This window comes from Leuciscus leuciscus (assembly GCF_965113295.1).
Source record: "Leuciscus leuciscus genome assembly, chromosome: 2".
NCBI lineage: Eukaryota > Metazoa > Chordata > Actinopteri > Cypriniformes > Leuciscidae > Leuciscus > Leuciscus leuciscus.
The window spans coordinates 60,055,416-60,076,709 of NC_138726.1; the positions used below are offsets into that span (position 1 = coordinate 60,055,416).

General features: G+C 37.9%; 2 protein-coding genes and 1 long non-coding RNA gene across 10 annotated transcripts in view; 2 read left to right on the plus strand and 1 right to left on the minus strand.

The window, feature by feature from the left end:
- The window catches only part of LOC309492451 (serine/threonine-protein kinase Nek1-like), a 133,316-nt gene extending 118,000 nt beyond the window's left edge, over nucleotides 1–15,316 (plus strand). For all 6 annotated transcript variants that reach the window (XM_082161438.1, XM_082161441.1, XM_082161439.1 and 3 more), the window contains 8 exons: nucleotides 396–517; nucleotides 657–747; nucleotides 6,129–6,229; nucleotides 6,536–6,616; nucleotides 6,702–6,769; nucleotides 6,876–6,959; nucleotides 7,158–7,212; nucleotides 14,168–15,316. In XM_082161438.1, the coding sequence (XP_082017564.1) occupies nucleotides 396–517; nucleotides 657–747; nucleotides 6,129–6,229; nucleotides 6,536–6,616; nucleotides 6,702–6,769; nucleotides 6,876–6,959; nucleotides 7,158–7,212; nucleotides 14,168–14,953 (1,388 nt within the window). In that variant the 3' untranslated portion in view covers nucleotides 14,954–15,316. The remainder of the gene's footprint in view (nucleotides 1–395; nucleotides 518–656; nucleotides 748–6,128; nucleotides 6,230–6,535; nucleotides 6,617–6,701; nucleotides 6,770–6,875; nucleotides 6,960–7,157; nucleotides 7,213–14,167) is intronic.
- LOC309492560 overlaps nucleotides 1–21,294 on the minus strand; it is a 292,953-nt gene that overhangs the window by 205,667 nt on the left and 65,992 nt on the right. The window lies entirely within an intron of this gene.
- The window catches only part of LOC309492436 (uncharacterized protein), a 111,310-nt gene continuing 109,523 nt past the window's right edge, over nucleotides 19,508–21,294 (plus strand). For 2 of the 3 annotated variants that reach the window (XM_082161409.1, XM_082161410.1), the window contains exon 1: nucleotides 19,514–19,587. The gene's annotated coding sequence lies outside the window, so the exon portion shown is untranslated. Of the gene's footprint in view, nucleotides 19,588–21,294 lie in introns of all 3 variants that reach the window. The other variant, XM_082161408.1, reaches the window with a different exon arrangement.

The window sequence follows — 21,294 nt, forward strand, 5'->3', positions numbered from 1 at the left end:
TACTAAATTTATTTGAAAACAATCATGTTTAAAGGGCAATTAATATTAAATTTAGTCCAGTGTATGTGTATATAATATCGATTGATCCATACAATTCAAGTGCTAAAATTATTTGATGCATCATGATTCTCTCTTCTGAGCTTAATTATTTTCTTCAAAATGATTTATGATTTGTTGGACTCCGACAAAAAAATGACAGCGCTACACATATTTGAAGTTCACAGAGTCAATTCAGCAAAGTCAATTAAAAAAAAAAAAAAAAAAAAAAAAATTTAATTTTATAAATGAAAAATATCGTAAAAATGATTTTTAATTATCGTTAAAAATCTTAAAATAAATTTATCGTTAAAAATATTTGGGGACATTTTGTTTCTAATTCTAAACTTTGATTTTAGGAGTGTTAGAAAAACATGGACACACTGTAATGGATGAATATGGACAAGGGGTCTCGGGAAAAGTGTTTCTGACCAACAAAGAGGGAGTGTCCTATGCGGTCAAAGAGATCAACTGCAGAGATGTAAGTACAATCATTAATATGCCATTATAATTTGTTTATTAAAATGTTATTTTTCAATGTGTGTATGTAAGCTTCATTTTTAAATTTATGTGATTTTTTTGCTACAAATATAACGAAAATAAAAAAATATTCCTCTCAGGAAAACAGTCTTCACGCAGTCAGGAAGGAAATCAAGATCATGGAGTCTCTGAATCATGGATATATTGTTTCCTATGTGGATTCTTTTGAAGGTGTGTTTGTTTTAATTTTCTTAGAGACGGATGGTAATGTTCCTTTAATCTATTACCGTTTGGTAAAACTTCATAATAACTGCATGCTATGAATCAGTAGAACGTTTTTCTATTGTCTTGGACTCATTGGTATTTGCACTCAGACTTGTCTCGGACTTCGTCATTGGTCTCGACCGAGTCCAGCAGTGTATGTTTTTTTCTCCTTTAAAACAAAACCAGTGATGGAGCGTGCTTGTTCAGAAAACGGGTAACGTTATTGGTTTAATTCACAATCCATCTAGCTCCGCCCTATTCCCAGCTTTGCGTGTGCGCGCTGCGCGGAGGCATCAATCATTTTTATTTAGCTAATGGCAGGCATGTTCCAACCCGAACGTAAAAGTTAGCCTTAATTTGCATTTGAGTCTTTTTAGTAGGGCTGAAAGATGAATTGTAATTTCAGTGTCATTGTGATATGAACGTTATTTAGCGATGGGCGCCGAAACGTGTTATTAAACGGGTCTGCAGCCTCTGCTCTCTCTGTCGCACACATCAGATCATTAACCAACCACTTCTAAAGAAAAGTGTAGTGAATAATACAAATCATTCTACACTCCCAAATCAATACCCATGCAGTGCAGGAAATCTCACGCCACATGCAGTGAAGAGAGGAAAGGCCCAGATGACCCCAGAGGAAAGTACTCCCACACAGGCTGGCTCCTAAAACACATAAAATATGGATTAAAACTCCCCTTTACACATCACATTACATAGACCTCTGCGGTTGGTTGTACAACAATAATAAATCATAAGCAAAACAGCAGGGCCTAGATGTCAGAGGTCCATATGCATAGAACTCCACAAAGAAAGATCTGTCAAGTAAAAACAAAACATAAATAGGACTCCACTGGTTTGAGTCCTATCTCACAGGTAGGTCCTTCAAGGTCACATGGAGAGGCGAGGTATCCAGAGCACATCAGCTGACCACAGGGGTTCCCCAGGGTTCAGTTCTTGGTCCCCTCCTCTTCTCCATCTACACCACATCACTGGGACACATCATACAGGCACACGGTTTTTCCTACCACTGCTATGCTGATGACACGCAGCTCTTCCTCTCATTTCAACCAGATGATCCCCCAGTAGCTGCACGGGTCTCAAGCTGTCTGGCGGACATCTCCACATGGATGAAGGAACATCACCTGCAGCTCAACCTGGCAAAGACTGAGCTTCTCGTCCTCCCTGCCAATCCATCTCTACAGCACGACTTCACCATCCAGCTAGAGTCATCATTAATCACCCCATCAAGGTCGGTCAGAAATCTTGGAGTAACGTTTGATGACCAGCTGACCTTCACAGATAACATTTCAAAGACAGCTCGATCATGCAGGTTTGCACTGCACAACATCAGGAAGATCAGGCCTTTCCTAACTGAGCATGCAACACAACTTCTCGTCCAGGCCCTGGTCATCTCTAGGCTTGACTACTGCAATGCTCTTCTGGCTGGACTTCCAGCATGTGCAACCAAGAGGGCCCACGTCACTCCTCTGTTCATCTCTCTGCACTGGCTACCTCTCGCTGCTCGCATCAAGTTCAAGGCATTGACGCTTGCTTACAGATCTATCACAGGCTCAGCTCCCTCCTACTTTCACTCACTCCTACGAGTCTACACCCCTACCAGACACCTACGATCGGTCAACGAGCGACGTCTCGTGGTTCCATCACAGAAAGCCACAAAATCACTTTCCAGAACATTCTCATTCACAGTTCCATGCTGGTGGAACGCTCTCCCCACCCTCATCCGGAATGCAGAATCCCTGACAACATTCAAAAGACAGCTGAAAACCAATCTCTTCCGTGAGCACTTAACCTTATTATAAAAAAAAAAAAAAAAAAAAAAAAAAAAATCCTTTCCCTTTGAAACATCACTTATCAGGCTTATGCTACTCTGTATAATACCTGAACTTCGTATTTTGAGCACTTCTTGCGTTGTTGTTGTTGTTTTTGCCTCTTCATGAAGACTCGCTTAATTTTGTCCTAATTTGTAAGTCGCTTTGGATAAAAGCGTCTGCTAAATGACAAAATGTAAATGTAAATACAAAACAAACTAAATTAATATCTGAAATATAAACCACTTGTCACGACGCAAATCCCATACAGCGTCATAAACATTCAAAATACACAATTGTTTAGACAACCCAATAATTATACATAAATTGTTATCAATATGACGAACCTAACAATCTAACACACTCACACACACACCTCTGCCGTAATCCAAGAGTGGAATAGACTGTGTGATACAGCTCGTTGCTCTAGGCTAAACATGGCATCCACAACTCGACAATAACCACATTAACCGCCCACGCACTCACACTCTTGTATCGAGGATTTCCTCTGTGCGTTTAACACAGAATAAACAATGTAAATAAACTAAACATCTTTGTACAAACTATTACAGCAAATGCCACACTCACACCTCGCTATGGCGCTTCGGGGTCACAACACCGGAAGGAGACGGAAAAGGTCAAAACGCAGGGCCGGCCCGAGGCATAAGCGAACTAAGCGGCTGCTTGGGGCCCCCTCGCCACCAGGGGGCCCCAAATCGAGTTTTTTTTTTTTTTTTTTTACATATTAATTAACTTAAACAAGTGACATAAATGCATGAAAGGATTAATAATTCAAGACAAGAAAATTCTGATTTCATGATCAATATACCTGCCTAACAACTGCTGCTGTGTCTGCCAGTGTTTGAGTCATGCGCATAACCTCGCGTGCATAGACAATTTGTGCGCAAAGTCACGGTAATGTAATGTTAAGCCATGTCACAAAAATTTGATTTGATCAATGATTTATCCTTTAAATGTAATGATATTCAGAACAGAACAAGAATAAAAAAATAACTATAAACAAGCCAAAACGAAATAATTTAAAGCGAAAGTGAAAGTAAGCGGCGTTGGGCTCACGTATCTCTCTCATTAGAATCAAAATGTTTCAACATTCGCGATGGATTTGGATGGTAAACTATTCTTTATCATAGGCTTTGTACTTCACTCACGTTCCAATATCGACGGAAAAAAAATCATCCTCTTCACACGCGCAAAAATGTGCTTGGAAACATCACAATGGAAGATTACAAAGCTGGAATATGTTGTGTGTGTTTGTGTGTGTGTGAGTCGCGGGCGCGATCGAACAGTGGAAACATAAAAACATACTCCGTCATGTTCATACAAGACATCATTCAAACTGCAAAGTGTTGCAAAACGTTGGAGGATATTTTGCAAATATTTTTTTTTAATATGTTTTGTGACAGTTTGTTTTCAGAAGTTTCCAAGAGTTAGTAAAAGAGTAAAGAAAAAGTTAAAACTTTTTTAAGTATCTATTTTTTATTAAGTATTTATTTTTTATTAATACATAACCTCATTGTATTAATTTATAATGTAACATTATAGCGTGACATTGTGTCAATAATCGTCAAGCACAGGTGACTCTGCGCGGTGGGAGGGGGCCCCCAAATCAAATTCTGCTTAGGGCCCCCAAAAGGCTCGGGCCGGCACTGTCAAAACGTCAGGAAGTTACGCTGTCTACTAACCTTTGCACTATTTATAGAGCAAAATAAATACACGCCCCAGCCCGTACACAATCCTTATTCACGCGGTCACAAATGAGTTAAATAAAGTCTAAGATAAAAGTAAAGAGTTGTGAAAGAATGAGCCACGTGTGAGATCCACGTCACATGCAGCAGTGGCTGGTCTTAAAGGGACAGCAGCCAATAAAGCTTTCTGTCAGTAAAGTTAATCAAAGAACAAAGGGAACAGAGAAAATTACTCACTGCTCTTGACTAAAGAACTTTTGTAGCTTAAATAAGGATTAATTATTTAATTTACAGTTTATGCAGTGCATAGATTAATCAAAGACAGGCAGGGTGAACAACAGCAAACAGGGCAACGAAGACAAGGCAAAGTCAAACCAGGAAGACAGGCAGAAGGTCGGGGCAGGCAAAGAAAGATCGGCAATGATAAACAGTCCAAGGTCAAAATCCAAAAAACAAACACAGGTAGTAAACGCTCAGAAATGATGGCCGGGGCAAATCAAGACTTCGCAGAGAAGTGGTGTGTGGAAGTGGCTTTTATGTGTGTGAATGAGGTGCAGGGGTGTTGCGCAGTCAGTCCCAGTTGAAAGGCATGATGGGATTTTGTGTTCGTAAGGGTAGTTAATATTCCTGGAGACGGATCCCTCCGGTGGTGGAGAGGAAGTGGTACGGGATCCTGCTCTGTAACAGATCCCTCCCCCTGCGAGCGGCTCCTGACGTGAGGAGGTAAACGACGCCGGGGTCTTTCACGAGGTCAAGGGGCCCGTTTTTCCGGGTGCATCCGGTGAAACTCCTCAGGGAGTGTGGGGTCAAGGATATCTCCAGAGTTGACCCAGGATTGCTCATCCGGACAGAACCCCTCCCAGTCGACTAGATACTGGAGAATGTTTCCCCGGGCGTCGACCAGGATGGATGGGGAGTCTGAGATGTGGCTCGCTCCTCCAGCTCTCCTCTCGGACCACCGGCACGTTTCAGAAGAGATACATGGAATGTAGGAGAAATACGGTAATTAACGGGCAGGTCTAATTGAAATGATCCCGGAGAAATTTGTCTAACAATTTGAAACGGGCCAACATACCGGGGACTTTGCGACATGGAAGTCGGAGTCTTAGGTCTCTGGTGGAAAGCCAAACCCATTGGCCGGGGTGATACTCAGGAGCAGGACGACGGTGACGATTGGCTTGATGTTCTTGACGTCTGACGGCATGAAGTAGATGAGTGTGTGCTTGATCCCAAACCTCCTCGCTCCTTTGTAGCCATTCGGTGACAGAAGGTAACTCAGTCGGTTCACCTGACCATGGGAAGAGTGGAGGTTGGAAACCCAGGATACACTTGAAGGAGTTATACCAGTTGCGGGCTTGACAAGGGAATTCTGGGCATACTCGGCCCAAAACAGGTATCTGCTCCATTCTGATTGTTGTTGCTGACAATATGAGTGAAGGAGAGGAAAGACATATCTATTTCCTTGAGACATCAGTAGCTGTATTAATATCAGTGATACTGGCCTTCATTCATAAAAATATGCCATTAAACAAGTAAAAGTAAAATATACTGTCTTTATGTTGTTTCTACATTAATTTGATTAACCGTGAAATGATCACATCGTAAAATATTTTAAAAACGTACAAAAACATTTCTTTTCTTGCGATTAATAAAAAAAAAAAAAAATATATATATATATATATATATATATATATATATATATGCTAAATGATTATCAAACAAAAACATGTGTTGCCTATAGCTGTCTGAAAATGAAGCTCTGTTAATACACTATGAGTTAAAATTTTGTCTGACTGGATGTTAATTTATTTAGATAAAGACGCCGGAAGAATTTATATTGTGATGGAGTATTGTGAAGGAGGTGATCTTTCAAAATGTATGAAAAAACAGAAAGGTGTTTTTGAAGAAAAACAGGTGAGTTTCTTATGCAGACATTCTGTATATTCTATTCTCTGTCCTTTAAACAACCCTCACATAAAACTTTCCAAACTTTTTGATTTAAAAACATGATTTAGTATATGACCCATAAAACACACACTTATTTAGCTGTCTAAATGGGGACATTGCACAGATATCTATTGTTTTAATATAATTAATAAATATTATAATCTAACACCAATCACAGAAAACTTTTATATTTTTACAATTAAAATGAAACAATATTTACTTTATTAAAAAACACACACTCACTCACACATTGGGATTTCTCCATGTGCGCAGATCCTTGACTGGCTGGTTCAGATTTGTCTGGCTCTGCAGTATCTCTATGAAAAGAAAATTCATAGAGATATTAAACCTCAGGTATATGCACTGATAAAGCTCAATTAATCATATCTCATATCAAGTCAAATCTGTAAGATTTATGAGATTTCTGTTGTCATTGTAGAATATCTTTCTGACTGAAGATGGTTACATCAATCTAGGAGATTTTGGATGCTCAAAGGCATTGGACAGGTGAACTAATAACAAAAATATGATCTAGTGATGGATAAAATTATTGGCCAAAACCAAGAGCCCTGGACTTTTATAGATTTGAGTTTACATTGTTTTTCCTCTGCAGAGCTGATGATTATGCTAAATCAGTTGTGGGTGCAAAGCTCTACATCAGCCCAGAAGTTTATCAGAAGAAATATAATTACAAGAGGTATGCTTTTGGACAATTTAATGTATTTAACAAATTATTCTGTTCAGCATTATAAAATGCTTGTTAAAATGTTAAGTTACAATTCCCTTAAGTTCTTTACATGAAGGTTGACTATTTTAATTGTCTAAAAAAAACACTTTAAATTATCAATTGAGTACAGTATACTTCATTTTCATTGTCATGCATCATCTTTTTTAGTGACATATGGTCATTTGGATGGTTGCTTCATGATCTCTGCATGCTTGATGTGTGGGTGAGTATTTTTCTTTCAAAAAGTCCTATATTAAATCATACAGATGCAAATTACAAAAATATAATGGGTCTGTTTCAATTACCTTTATAATCTACAAACACAGAGCACAGTGCTTTTTCATGGTAACTGAATAAAAGGCTTCCTTGATTTTCAAATATATTGAAATTAAAGCAACACTAAGGAACATTTTTTTTTACCTTAAAATAATGTTTCCAAAATCGTATCAGTGGTTCATCAAGTCGGGTGAAAGACACTTCTGGATTTGCTTTGCGGCCCTATATCTGCTATAACCACACTATGCAAGTTTGCCAAACCGGGTCGCGTTTCTGTAGTTTGAATGAGACATAAAACTACAAATCTGACTTGCTTTACCTCAAGCGTTACAATTCGTTCGGGTCACATGACATCACTGTAGCTTTGCGCCGCCATCTTTACAACCGACGGTCTGTCACGGCAGGTCAAAAAGTAAAGCGAGGATTCATGTGCAGGAAGAGAAGGATTTTTAATAAGTAATACAAATAAAACAAAACTACAACAAAAAATCCTCCCGTAGGGGAAACCAAGACAGGCATCTGGCATAACCAAAAACACAAGGGAACATAGAACAACAAACCAGCACAGGACTGCAAACACAGGGAGACTAAATAGGAAGCAAACAAAAGAGGGTAACGAGAAAGGCAGGTGGGGCAAATTAATCAACAATCAGGTAACAAGATGGGAGGGGCTAGACAATTGACAGGAGAGCACATGGCACAAGGAAAAACATGACAAGCCATGTGCTCACAACAAACCAGACTATACACAACGCATGACAGACCGGGAATGCCAGAGCTCGGTCATCAACCCAAGATGTAACCCAAACAGAAGTGACAGAACCAGTGGCGGTTCTAGACCACAGTAACTGGGGGGGCCAGGCAGGGGCCACTTGTGCTTTTAGGGGGCACACCTTTAACATTCATCTTAACCTATTTTCAGTATTATTTCAAGTCATTTTTCACCATGTCATGCATGACTGCAATCTCTAGAAAAAGCTAATAAATTATATTAGCTAAGCTAATAAAACAATTTCAATTCAAATGAATGTTTCATTATGTTTAATTGTAGTGTGATATAATGATCAATAATAACACATTTTTAGCATCTAAGCACATCTAGGCACTTTTTTACACCTGGGGTGGGCGATATGGCAATAATATCATATCACAATTTTTTTTATTTTTTTTTCAGGAAAATCACGATTTTATCATGATTCTTATTTCATGTTGGTTTTACTATTTTGCATGTGACTGAGCATTACAGCCAAACTAATGTCCCTATTTTAAAAGCAAAGCCTTATAGGTAACAAAATATAGGTAACAAAATATAAAATAAAAAAGAATGGCAGACATTTAGGCCAAAGTGGCGAAAATAAAAATCTTTGTCACTATTTTCTTTGTTATAAAAATTAAGAACAGAGATACATATTACACATACACAACTTAATATACAAATGAAATAAACAGTGCTTTATTTTTTCAGCTATAGGTGTATTTAACAGTAGAATTGAAGAAAGTAATTAAATGAACAAATATGAAAATAAAACACAACAGACTTAAAGTTCTCAGTCAAGAGCAGTGAATGATTTCCTCTGTGTGTTTTGTTGTTTTATTAACATTAAAGGGATAGTTCTCCCCCCAAAAAGTCATCCTTTACGGTGTTTGGTGTTTTATGCCCCCAATGGCGCCTTCCAGGCAGCGAGGGGATGGGTAGGTTTAAGGTTGAGGGTAGGGTTAGCTGCCTCTAAGGAGCCATTGGGGGCTTAAAACACCATCGAGCTAATTTACTCTCTTAAGTTGTTTTAAACCTGAATAAGTTTCTTTCTTCTGTTGAAAATAAACGTTATTTGAAAGAATGTGAGTAACCAAACAGTTGATGTACCCCTGTGACTTCCATAGTATATTTTTTCCTACTATGTATGGAAGTCAATGGGGACCAGCAACTGTTTGGTTTTGGGTGAACTATCTCTTTAAGGACAAGCGGCCGCATGTTTATTATTAGGGCTACTGTCTCTTTAAGAACTGCACGCGACGCGTCTAATATACACGCATATGACAAGCAGATTTTAATTAATTTTCTCTGTTTGCTTTCACTTTAGACATAACCAACTTTGTTTATGTAAACATTGTCTGTATTTGACAGTATTAGCACAATATAAGACTCAAAAGATAACTTAGTCCATTAACAGGCTTTTAGTGCATGTGCGCGTCGAGTGTACGCGCTCAGTAAAGCGCATGTTTGAACAGCGCATCAGCAGCGAATGACATGTTTAACCGGCAAGGCTTTAAAGCACATGCAAATAATGAACTTTTGTGAACTGCAGTGTCCCGTTCCTCTGCGTTAACATTTGATGTGAATATACGTCGTGCTGCAGTGTAGCCTATAGATGAAGGCGCCGCAACTGATAAAATGCGCAGTTGTTTGGTGTGATTTTACGATTCCAAATTTAGGGGGGCCAGAGGGGGGGCCAAGCTTGGTGACACGGGGGCACTGGCCCCCCCGGCCCCCCCTCTAGAACCGCCACTGGACAGAACTCTGACACAGTCTCAGTAATGCCTGCAATATGTTGTGCAGTTGGCTGCAACAACAGCCGAAAGAGGAACCCCGAACTGGTATTTTATTCTATACCAAAAGAAAAGGATAGAAGAGAGAATCATTTATTTAAAAGACTTGAAGTCTCATGTTGGTTTGTGGTTAATTATATTTCCATTATACTCTCAATGCCCAACATTAAACAGACAGATATCGACAGATAATGTTTTTTCTTCATTTTATTTGTTGGATCTGTTTAAATGTTAAAGCACTTTATCATGGTAAGTAAGTTAGTTAGATTTGGGGTTGTTTTGAATATGTCTGTCTGTCTGTTAGTTAATAGCCTACCTACCTAAATCTAATATTTATTTTTTTATTTTTTTTACCTTTATTTAACCAGGAAAAGTCCCATTGAGTTACAGTAACTCTTCTCCCAGGGAGTCCTGGCCAAGATAGGCGGCCAAAAAGTTGCAAAGAAAAAAACATTTAAAAAGACAGGACAAAAATGTACATACTACACAACAAATCTCTATACATAGACTATACATATACAAGACATTTTGTTTAACTTAAGTAAATACAAACATATAATTTAAAGGGTACCTAGTTAAAAACAATTACACCGTTCAGTCAGAACCATATATCTAGCAACAGTTCAACTGCAATGTGAAGTTTATGCAACAATACCATAAACTAATAAGTAAGAATTTCTTACCTTACATCTTTCTTGTCTTCAAATCGCGTTCTTCTTCTTCTGGGGGTAAATCCAATGTAAGCTCAGACGTGTCTTCTAAACTCGACGAAAAGCAGAGACTTGTGAAGTGTTTTGGTGTTTTGTGTTTGAGGTAACGAGGGCGTTCGCGTTCCATGTGGAGATTTGCATGTGAATCTCTTTTGCGCGAGTGGGCGTGTCGAATTAAAAAGTAATTAGCAAGCGTTTGAGATACTGGACATCCTGTTGGTTTTATACAAATTACTTAAACAGAGAATATTTGTTTTCAGTTTGAATCCGATCATTTAAAAGTACACACTTAAATGTGTATAAAGGTATATGGCTCATAAATGTGTGAGAAGGATTCGCTGAGTTTTGTTTCAGTTTATAGACGTGCTCAAGAAAAAAAAGTTCACCGCGACGGAGAGGCAGAACGCACACCCTGTTTATTTTCTTTATTTTACAAAAGCACAATGTTTTGATTTGATTGTAAGTGGACACATACAAAAGTAGAAATATCACAGATTATTTTTTTATATTTCTTTTTTCTGTATAACGATAAATGACGGAGTAATTTACGTTTATGTTGCTGCTATGTGAAAAAAATCCAGCAAAACGCGTCGGCGCGTTTCTCGACCTCAGAGGGTTAAGTCAGGGCTCTGGCTGGGCCATTCAAGAACAGTCACGGAGTTGTTGTGAAGCCACTCCTTCGTTATTTTAGCTGTGTGCTTAGGGTCATTGTCTTGTTGGAAGGTGAACCTTCGGCCCAGTCTGAGGTCCAGAGCACTCTGGAGAAGGTTTTCGTCCAGGATATCCCTGTACTTGGCCGCATTCATCTTTCCCTCGATTGCAACCAGTCGTCCTGTCCCTGCAGCTGAAAAACACCCCCACAGCATGATGCTGCCACCACCATACTTCACTGTTGAGACTGTATTGGACAGGTGATGAGCAGTGCCTGGTTTTCTCCACACATACCGCTTAGAATTAAGGCCAAAAAGTTCTATCTTGGTCTCATCAGACCAGAGAATCTTATTTATCACCATCTTGGAGTCCTTCAGGTGTGCTTTCATGTGTCTTGCACTGAGGAGAGGCTTCCGTTGGGCCACTCTGCCATAAAGCTGGTGGATGGCTGCAGTGATGGTTGACTTACTACAACTTTCTCCCATCTCCCGACTGCATCTCTGGAGCTCAGCCACAGTGATCTTTGGGTTCTTCTTTACCTCTCTCACCAAGGCTCTTCTCCCCCAATAGCTCAGTTTGGCCGGACGGCCAGCTCTAGGAAGGGTTTTGGTCGTCCCAAACGTCTTCCATTTAAGGATTATGGAGGCCACTGTGCTCTTAGGAACCTTAAGTGCAGCAGAAATATTTTTTTGTAACCTTGGCCAGATCTGTGCCTTGCCACAATTCTGTCTCTGAGCTCTTCAGACAGTTCCTTTGACCTCATGATTCTCATTTGCTCTGACATGCACTGTGAGCTGTAAGGTCTTATATAGACAGGTGTGTGGCTTTCTTAATCAAGTCCAATCAGTATAATCAAACACAGCTGGACTCAAATGAAGGTGTAGAACCATCTCAAGGATGATCAGAAGAAATGGACAGCACCTGAGTTAAATATATGAGTGTCACAGCAAAGGGTCTGAATACTTAGGACCATGTGATATTTCAGTTTTTTCTTTTTTAATAAATGTGCAAAAATGTCAACAATTCTGTGTTTTTCTGTCAGTATGGGGTGCTGTGTGTACAATAATGAGGAAAAAAAATGAACATAAATGATTTTAGCAAATGGCTGCAATATAACAAAGAGTGAACAATTTAAGGTTGTCTGAATACTTTCCGTACCCACTGTATATCTTGGAAGGTCATTTGGGGCAAGTCTGGGGCAGATAATAATGGACAAAAGAAAACTGGGGGTAACAAATAAGGATCGGAAATATAGCGGCGTTCTATTTGGTAGTGATGTAGGTGGCATCTATGAATAGTCATTATTTAGTTTTTCTTCGTTTCAGATGTCGCAATACATCATACTTTCATGAAATCATGCAACATACTCTACCTTGTCTGTGGACATCGTTCATTCCAAAGCCGGTGCTAGATAAACAGCGAGCGTGTGCGATGGTAGGCTGTGGGCGGCGAAATTATTTACGACAGCGTAATGGACAATTCCGCTTCCAACCTGCAGGGCGACCGAAGAAGAAAAGTTCCTTAGTGTTGCTTTAAATATGAATATAATATATTAAATAAATATTCAAAACTCTCAACAATGATAGGAGTGGATGATATGACCAAAATCGTATATCACAATATGAATGATGATATGTGGTGATCAAAAAATATTTTTTGTTTAATTGTTTTTAATTGTTTCAAAAATTAAACAACTCCACAAACAGCATTACCAGCTTCACTTATTACTAACCAGATTTACTTTATTTCTGTCACACGTCTGCAGAAGTTTGTATTGAGAATTAACAGAGGTTTAGATGTTGATGTTTTATTAAAAATAATAGTTGGTTTGTTTCCTCCATTATTGTGATCAGTATGTGCTTTAGTTAGGCAGTTTGACTCTTGACTTTTTAACATCAGTATTTGTCTGGCTGCTGTATCTGTTTATGATGAGAACAGCGAGACAAAATGAGATCAAATAATGTTGGCTTTTTATTGACTAACAGTTGTACTCCTCACAAAGAAGGCTTGTTTGCTGATCTCAGGAGAATGAATGAATGATTTTAGTAACACTGTGAATCTCAACAATGGTGACATGCTTCATGCCACAATGCATTCTGGGAGAATAATATAAAACTCACCCATGGCTCCCAGAATGCATTGCACCATTAAGCATGTCATCATTGTTGAGACTCATACACTGAATCTTGATGTCGGTGTGTGAGAAAAACTTTCAGGAATTCAAAATGTGTAAATTGTGTTTTAAAACTCATTCAGATGTTCTGATTAAACTTGTTACGATTCTTCTCAAAGATCGCAACAAAGTAAGGGAGACGCCACACAACCACTGCGTAAACAATAAGATTTATTTAAAATAAAGTAATAAACATGAAATGTCTAGAGATCAGTAAGTGTTAGTCAGTGTGTCAGCATGTACTAAGTAGCAAGCTCAAGTGATATCAGTTCAACCAAACATAACGAGAAGTCCAAATCAAAATATCGTCATCAGGGGAAAGTATATCACATCAGATCAGATCTCCGAAGCGGCTGTGATCTCCCGTAGCCCACACGTCCCGTCAGCTCTCTGGAAGCCTCCAGAGCCGCAACAACACCAGCGAGCCATCGTCTACCTCTCTGTTTGACCCACTGTCTTTTAAAGTACCATGATCTGGTTCAGGTGTAAAGCCACGCCCTCCAGCAATCAGCCTGTAACTCGGGGACAAACACACAAGCACTCACTGCACAACCACTCATTGAACCGTCACAAACTGTGCTGGACTCTTGCTGTAGAACACAACAATAAAACAAAACTAATAATATATCACCCATATAAAACTCAGACATAATATCAGTAAATTAAGACACTATATGATGATTATGTTCTCGTCATCAATCAGCCTACAGCATCTTAACACATTTTCTCTTGCTGTTCTTGAGATAATTTATTTCAGTTTTTTCTTCAACCTCTGCTGACAGTAACCAAATGATTTTTTTTCTGATTTTTTTCCTCCACAGGCAAATATCATACAGCGTCACACACTATATGCTCTCAGCATGACAGGAACCCCCCCTCCCATCTCAGAGAGATACTCAGAGGAACTGAGGGAGTTGATCAGACAAATGCTCAGCCGTGACCCTAAAGACAGACCATCAGCTGATGAGATTCTAGCAAAACCATTCCTGAAAGAAGCAGTAGACAGAAATAAGAGAATTCCAGAAGCACTTGAGCAAAGGTTGATGAAGTCCATCAATGCCTTTAATAAGGCCTACGACAAGCACAATAAAGACATTGAGGTTTTAGTAAGTGAGTGGGGGAAAATAACAGATTCGATGGAGTCTGCGCATCTCAGAGCCACAGCGGGGAGTCTGACAGGTTCAGTGATCGGGGCAGCTGGAGGAATCACTGCATTGGTTGGGGCAATTTTGGCACCGTTCACTCTTGGAGCGTCTCTGATTGTAACTGTTGTTGGGATTGGTGTTGGAGTTGCAGGTGGTGTAACAGGTGCTGCATCCAACATTACTGATACAGTACAACAAAAATCATTCAGAGAGAGCCTTGAACAAATTCAGCAGAAGTATGAATCTGTAAGCGAACCAATTTTCACACCACTGAATACACTGAGAAAGGTACTGAGAAAAATTACAATGTTCAGGGATTTTCTCAGCAACTCGGCTGTTGACAATGTACAAATGGCATGCAATGTAGACAAAAGATACGTTTTTTGTGGCGCACAACTCATCAATTTAGGTCTGTTGGCAAATGTTAGCAGAATTGTTGCTCAGACTGCAAGAGTTGGATGAGTGGCAGCAGAAGCAGGCTCAGGTTTGCTGGATGGACTAATAGTCATAGATGACGTCGCCTTCATAGTGATGGATGCTGTAGACATTCACCAGATGAGAAAGGGAAAAGTAGATGATCCAGAGAAGGTCTATTCCAAAGTCCTCAAATCCATCGCTCACATGAGGAAAACACACAATGAGCTTTGCAATGTCCAGAAGGAAATAGAAAAAACAAGAGAGGAATTTAAAAAATATATAAATTGGCAAGAGACAGAGAAATAGACAATGATTTAAATAGTTTAAAGATATAGATATGATTCCAGTTAAAGACTCATGCAACATCTTACTGATTTATCCATGAGCATGAGTGAAGAAAAAGAAAAATGTTTTTGCTATTTTTATTTTTTATATCTAAATATTGAATATGTTTCTCATAATCAACCAGAATTCAAGAGTGTAGCAAGAGTTTTACTCAGGGTTTATATATACAGTATACATATATAACTAGAATGAACTGAACTTTTGTGTATGTATATATATATATATATATATATTGTTAGGTGAACATGCAATTTATTCTCTTATAATGCCTCATATATATAGGCTGATATGATATTATCCACAATTGTAACTTTGTAAGTGGAATATATATGCAATTTATTCTGTATTAACCAATGACTTTCATGTATAAGCTTATGTATGTTATTAACCAAGTTTATGATTTAGTAAGAAAGAGTGTTGTATAAGAAAGACACTGCAACTGGTTTTGTAAAAGTCTTTATTGAGAATCTGTTTTATTAAGAAGGACACCACAACTTGTGTTATAAAAGTCTTTATTATGAATCTGTTTTATTAAGAAAGACATCACAACTTGTTTTTGTAATAACCTTTTATTGTAGTAATGCATGCAAGAAACGACAATGATGTACTCATAGTAAAACATTTAATCAGTAGATAGAAGTAACACTAAGCAGTAAAAAGCATGTATCTTAGCAAAGTAGAAATGGCAAGCATAACCCGTTTGATGAGGAGCATGATACACAGGAGAAAGGCAGAGGGTCCAGAACAGCAAGCAAAGGAGAACAAAGGAAAGAGCTTTATATATGGAGTTACAAGGGGGTTTCCAGAATGGAGGACAGTTCAAGACTTCGGATTGGACAGATTGTCTGTAAAGGACTGAATCTGTGCGGAGGGCGTGTGGACTATAAAAAGTATTGAATGTCAAAGTCAGACGCTGATTCACCAAGGACGGCCTCTCCGGTGTTAGATGCCTTGCCATTGCGCCTCATGAAGATGAAAGCTTGCAAATTATTTGGTTTTGATTTACTTTTATTTTTATTTTATATATTAATACCGTTTATGTAAACTAGTTAACCTGTATATAATAAAAAATACATATAATTGAAATTAAGAAGCTCGCCTGCCTTAAGTTTCTGTTTTACTAAATATTGAGCTGAATTAAACCACAGAGCAGTCTTTCGACTGAATTGTAAGTATGGAAATTTATATACTTATTGTTTAGAACGAATTCGACTGACTTTACCTAACCTGAGAATAAACAAAATAAGGTAGAAGGTGTCTATATTTAAGACCCAAACAAGGGGTTAAATTAAGCACCATAAAACAATTTGTATTTATTTATTTTCATTTAACTTTTTGATACACAATGCCCTGTTACGGCTGCACTTTGTTCTGCACTATGTTCCACAACTTTAACCCTTGTGCGCTGTTCATTTGCGGTTTACAGTCGGGCTCTGAAAGACCCCAGGCAACAAAATGTAATTTTGTAACAATATATATATTTTAAACAAATGTAATTTTACTCAGCTTATTAATGTTTTTACTCCACATTTGGACATTTTTACTCCACAAAATGTTCAAAAAAAGAAAAGAAAAATTCTCCCAAAAGAAAAAAAAAAATACCCACATTTCTAACTTTCATTCATGGGGATAACATGGATAATTTGACATGGTTTAGTGTATGATTTTTGGCCAAATTTTGGAAAATACTGTTTTAAAAGTAAAAAAAAAAAAAAAAATCCCTTTAACCAGTATATGGCTGCAGAGCTCCAAACGTACTAAACGTTTCAAATTAAAAGACATCTTTTCACAAGTTTTTCCAGTTAGATTCATATCTACATATAATGAAATCACAATTATAACAATAAAAGTTACTTTTTTTTAAGTTTAGACAACGGCGCCAGTGCGCTCACACACACACCAGCTATAGGTGGAGAAGAGAGAGAGTGATGGAGCCAGTTCAGTGGATGGGGATTATTAGGAGGCCATGATTGGTAAGGGCCATTGGAGGGAATGTGGCCAGGACACCGGGGTTACACCCCTACTCTTTACGAGAAGTGCCATGGGATTTTTAATGACCTCAGGTCAGTCAGACCTCAGTCAGGACATCGGGTTTACATCTTATCCGAAGGATCATGTCAGTATGGAGTTGGGTTTGTTTAGGATCAGTGCCGATGGCTGTCGTGTTGATAAGGTCACCAGTGTGTGTGTGTGTGTGTGTGTGTGTGTGTGTGTGTGTGTGTGTGTGTGTGTGTGTGTGTGTGTGTGTTCAGATCTGTCAAACCCTCAGAGAAGAGGAGAAAAATCACCATGAGAAAAACATCTACAATTCAAAAGTTATAAATCTTTATTTCACTCGCTGAATTAAAACCACACACTGACTGTACGGTTTCAAAATCAGTGTTCTTTCCAACTCGTTGTTTTTGAAAATATCCTATTAGTTTATCTCTTTTAATTAAAATGTTTATTATGAACTGATAAATTTAGTAAATGAATTCATGCACAACATTTTGTGAGATTTAGTCAGTTTTAATGAAGTCGCATCATTTCTAAATACTACACTAGTGAAATAAATAAACAATTAAAATATATATCCATCTGTGTGTAATAGGAATATGATCATAATTTGCTATAAATAAAGAAGTATGAATATTCTTGCCCACCTGGAGCGAGTGAAGAGCGTCTGAAGAGGGATTCGCTCTGACTGAAATACTGCTCATATTTATATGCTCCGTTTATTTTCCCAAGAGTTTAGTTTCAATATGAGTTTACAAGGAACAACAGACTTACACATCTCTATAATGTTCTACTATTGCGAAACTATCAGGTTCATCTTGTCTTTACTTGTCTGGAAACTGTTTATTTGAACTTTCACGGTATGTCAAGTTTTCCAGGAAAAGCTGCTTTTCCAGCAAACTCCTTCAGTGTGTCCTGAAATATCCTGGTAGTTTCTCATATTGCATTGATGAATATCAGTGTGTCTGATCTGGTCTGTTTTTTGTTGTTGTTTTTTTTAGATAATTTTTCTTCAGTTGATAATTTTATTTATAATTTACATAAATTATTGCAATTTTATTGAAATGCATTATGATATGTTATAAACACTCAAGAAGCTGAGTTTGTTGTATGCACATGGTCTCCAATGTCCAAAAATATGGAGCAGACTTGGCATTTATCAGGCTCATATGTTCTATTGCTCATTAGCTTAACTAATTAGCTGGCTAGTGATGTGACAACTTTTTTTTTTAATAATAATAAATTCAATCATGTCAAGTAACGTCTCGGTTGCGTATGCAACCCCCATTCCCTGAAGGAGGGAACGTCGACTATGTCGAACGTGAACATTTTAAGATAACTTAATTTGATGATGCTGAAGTTATGGGAACAAATTTGGTTTGCTATTTTATTGATCCACATGGAAACAACGTATGTGCAAAGTTTTGTTTTAGTGTCACACTGCAATTCTGAGCATTCTCCCGGTTTTCATGTCTCTTGGTTTTGGATTTCTTGCCCTGTTCCCTGGATTACTCTTTTGCCTCTGACCCCTGCCTGTTTTGTTTGGACTGCCTGCCTGTGTTTGACCTTGCCTGTTCTTTGGATTATCCCTTAATAAAGCTGCATTTGGATCTCAACCTTCGTGTCTCGGAGCAGTTCGTGACAGTATGATTAAACAACAGACTTTCACATGTCTATAAAGTTCTACTACTATTGCGAAACTATCCGACTATACTCCAACTATAACGATCAGTCTATAATCCCACCCACTTTGAAGCGGTACTAACTGCAGTGGAAAAACATACCGAGCTAAAGCGAACCGTGCCGTGCCGAACCGTACCGAGCCGTACCGAGCCGTACCATGCAGTGGAAAAGCGCCATAGAGACTGGAATATCTTGCATGGAGTCAGTGCTAATCTCTCGTCTGCTTTCAGCTGTTTAGATGTTAAATATATAATACCTTGATACTTGATACATTTCAAGGTATCATATCAAAGTAGTGACAACACTAGTGTAAGGTGCCACATTTTTGAAAATGTTCAAAGGGTGCCGTGACTGAAAAAAGGTTGGGAAACACTGATTTAACTGACTTACTGTACTCACTTACTGTACAGCCTCCCCCTACTGGACGCATCAGGAACAACAGGGGCATATATCTTGCTGGCTCCAGCTCCCCCCACCCCATAACACACATGATTTTTAGGAAAACCACAACCCCCCTGTCTTAGCCACTCCCATATCTGTCAAAGTGAAACTTAGCCACTGTATTTAATGGCATGTCTCAGGGATATTATTGGAGAGATCAACCATTTCTGAAGACAGGAACACCCAGGTTTTATAATCCCAGTCATTTCGTTCAGGTAAGGAAAATCTAACTTAACATATCTATTTAGATGGGGATAAATAATTAATTTGATTTCATTTAACTTTATGATAATTTTTCAAAAACATCAGTCTGATTTCAGAACGATTCTGGTGGTACTATTTGTTATTAGGCTATGGTCTCTAAATATATCTTAATATTTTTAGAAAACAACAGAAAGCTAACCACTTGATAAAAACAAGCGGTCTCAGCAGTGCTCTGTAAATGGTATTGCCTTGATTAAGCTTTATATTCTAAACGCTGAACACACTTTTGGCAGAGGTTGCGGTTTGAACTACAATGTTAATTGACAGGCTTTAATTTCATACGACACGCAGAACGCTATCTTAAAATGTTGCATACGAATGTAGGGGAGAGCGGGGCACAAAGTAACGCTTTTTGACTTTCTCAGTTTGTGTAAATCTACTTATGGTTCAGAGTATTTATTTTTTCCCACATTAATTTCCCACATGTCTAGTACAATTATGTGTTTTTTTTTTTTTTTATTAATACAGTATATACTTTTTTCTTGATATACCCCCAAAGAATGGAAGTGAAATGTGACAACATGCCCCATAGGTGGGGTACATTGTAACATGTGTGGGGCACATTGTAACATAACATATTACAGCTTAAAATGTTATCTGATCTAACAAAAAAATATACAAAACAAACTAAAATATTTTCTAAATAAAATACAATTAAAAAACTTTTTCATATAAAATAATGGCAATTTTTAATAATTAAATATAAACTCATTTTTGAGTTTTGACTACGAACACATGAAAACACAGCTATACAACATAGTTCAAAACAAATAAATAATTATTAATTTCTGAACATTGACTCTCAGTCTTTATTCACCTTTTTCTCACGTTTTCTCAATAAAATTAATAAAAGTATAGAATATAATGGCATATTTCTAATAGGGGCTCATTGTAACGCAGTGTGACAACATGCCCCCGCCTGCACAACTGGGATTTAAACCCGGCGAGTGTCTTCTGCTAGTTAGCGAAGCATTAAAGAACTATCTCAACTGTTAAATAACAACTAGCCTACAGCCTACATCCCCAATAAGGTGCAAGATTGGTCTTTTATATCACTGTATTAGTCCATTAAGCGTTTTCTCCCGACGGAAGGGAAATCCTTGAGTATGAGGTATTGAGGTAAACCGATTTTAATCCCATTCATGGTAGAGAAAGCTGATAACATATAGTCTACACAGGGAAAGTAACAATGAAGTTATTGAATGAAACATAAACACAGCTTTTGTGTCTTTATCATCTTTTCCGCATATATACTGACACAGATAATCATTTTCATTTTATGAATGAATGGCTTGTTTTAACTGTTCTAATTGTTCTAACGCTTTTGCACCCCCTGCTGGTGAGGTCGACTAACAGCAGATGGAGAGTATGCTCGGCAATCTACTGCTTTTCCTGCAGTTCCTGGACGTCAATGTTGAATTTACTGTCGAATTTGAACCACTGAATTTGTGGAAGCGAATTTGCAAAGCAAAATAAAATGGACCGAAAATTGCCTGTTGAATATTATAGGTTGTATTTTTAAACAGTTTAAATATTTTGGAAGTGAAATATGAAAGGTGAATATGGATTATTTAATTTTTAATAATGAAAATGTGTTTGAAATGTTTTTAATTGAAATACTCACAGCTTAAATATTCAACCATGTTGAATTTCAGCCC